The sequence below is a fragment of the Rhincodon typus genome, chromosome 43 (assembly GCF_021869965.1).
Source record: "Rhincodon typus isolate 14 chromosome 43, sRhiTyp1.1, whole genome shotgun sequence".
Taxonomy (NCBI): domain Eukaryota; kingdom Metazoa; phylum Chordata; class Chondrichthyes; order Orectolobiformes; family Rhincodontidae; genus Rhincodon; species Rhincodon typus.
Window position 1 is genome coordinate 7,116,387 of NC_063374.1, and position 1,778 is coordinate 7,118,164.

General features: G+C 50.8%; 1 protein-coding gene across 1 annotated transcript in view; it reads left to right on the forward strand.

Annotated features, from left to right (window-relative positions):
- LOC109926459 (latent-transforming growth factor beta-binding protein 3-like) overlaps window positions 1-1,778 on the forward strand; it is an 83,029-nt gene that overhangs the window by 1,166 nt on the left and 80,085 nt on the right. The window contains exon 2 of the mRNA XM_048619625.1: window positions 1,357-1,479. Coding sequence (XP_048475582.1) covers window positions 1,357-1,479 — 123 coding nt within the window. The remainder of the gene's footprint in view (window positions 1-1,356; window positions 1,480-1,778) is intronic.

Below are 1,778 nucleotides of genomic sequence, written 5' to 3' on the forward strand. Positions count from 1 at the left end.
CGAAACATTAGCCATCTGAAATCTTTCTCCCGCTGGAAACTGTTTGAGACCAAAACATTGAAATCCAAGAAAGAACGTGGATCTAGTTCCCAGGACTAAAGGTGATGGAGTTTAATTCAGATAAATGTGAGGTGCTGCATGTTGGAAAGGACTTATACACATAATGGTAAGGTCCTGGGGAGTGTTGCTGAACAAAGAGACCCTGGGGTGCAGGTTCGTAGTTCTTTGAAAGTGGAGTCACAGGTAGACAGGATAGTGAAGAAGGCGTTTGGTACGCTTGGCTTTATTGGGCAGTGCGTCGAGTATAGGATAACACAGCTGGCCAGGCAGCATCAGAGGAGCAGGAAAGTTGATGTTTCAGGTCGGGACCCTTCTTCAGAAATTTTTCAGGGGGCGCGTGGGGTTGTGGGGTGTGGGAAGGGAGCTCCAAAATGAATAGAGAGAGGAGGGGTGGGGCTGGGGAAGGTAGGTGAGATGGTGATAGGTGAGTGCAGGTAGGGAGTGGTGGGGGATTGGTCAGTGAGGTGGGAGCAGCGGATAGGTGGGAGAGAAGACAGACAGGTCAAGGTGGCGGGGATGAGAGGGAGGGTTGGTCATGGGATGAGGCCGGGGTGTGCTTCTCCCACTGCTGGAGCTCTCCCAGTAGTTATGGGAGGGGTGGCCATGAAATTATTGTCGATAGCCATTAAAAATCCATCCTGTTCACATATGACCCTGCTCTAGATTACATGTGGCTCCAGACCCCCAGCAAAGGGGTTGACTTTTAAATTCCCTCTGGGCCAATAGCGATGGGCGATGAATTCTAGCCTGGCTGGTGATACCCACATCCTGTGAAAAATTATTTTAAAATGTCACAACCAACAGTATAGAGTCATGGAATCCCTCCAGTGTAGCAGCAGGCCATTCGGCTCATCGAGTCACACCAACTCTCCAAAGAGTATCCTGCCCAGACTCATTCCCCTACTCTATCCCTGTATTTCTCACAGCTAACCCACCCAGCCTGCACATTCCTGGGCACTATGGGACAATTTAGCACGGCCAATCCACCCTAACCTGCACATCCCTGGGCACTATGGGACAATTTAGCACGGTCAATCCACCCTAACCTGCACATCCCTGGCCACTATGGGGCAATTTAGCATGGCCAATCCACCCTAACCTGCACATCTTTGGACTGTGGGAGGAAACCAGAGGAAACCCACCTAGACACAGACAGTCACCAGAAGCTGGAATTGAACCCAGGGCCCTAAGGCTGTGAGGCAGCAGTGCTAACCACCTCTCTCGCTCTGTTCTCTGGTCCCCTCCAGTTCAGTTCCTCGTTCTGTTTCTAAGCCTGTCTCTCCATCTCTCTACCAGATATCAATGAGTGTTTGATCCAGGGAGTGTGCCAAAATGCAGAGTGTCTGAACACACAGGGGAGTTTCCGATGTGCGTGCAAGCCTGGCTTTGTGATGGGTCCATCGCGGACGCACTGTATCGGTAAGAGATCCAGGTCTCAGGGCTAGAGAGTGCATGTTAGCAGCAGGTGAGGGACTTCACTGTAGACTGCAGTTCAGGGACTTGGGAGCTCCAGGTTTGGTGACCACAGCCAAACCCAGGGTAGGAGATAAACGTTGGTCACATCACAGAGACAAGGGAAGAGAAAGCAAACTGCACTACTGCACCTGATTGTTTGAAAGTGTAGGATTATATTACTGGGACTGATCAGAGAGTGTAACAGTGAGGGGTGTGGGGTATGTCAGACAGTGTTACACTGAGGGGGTGTGAGGTATATCAGA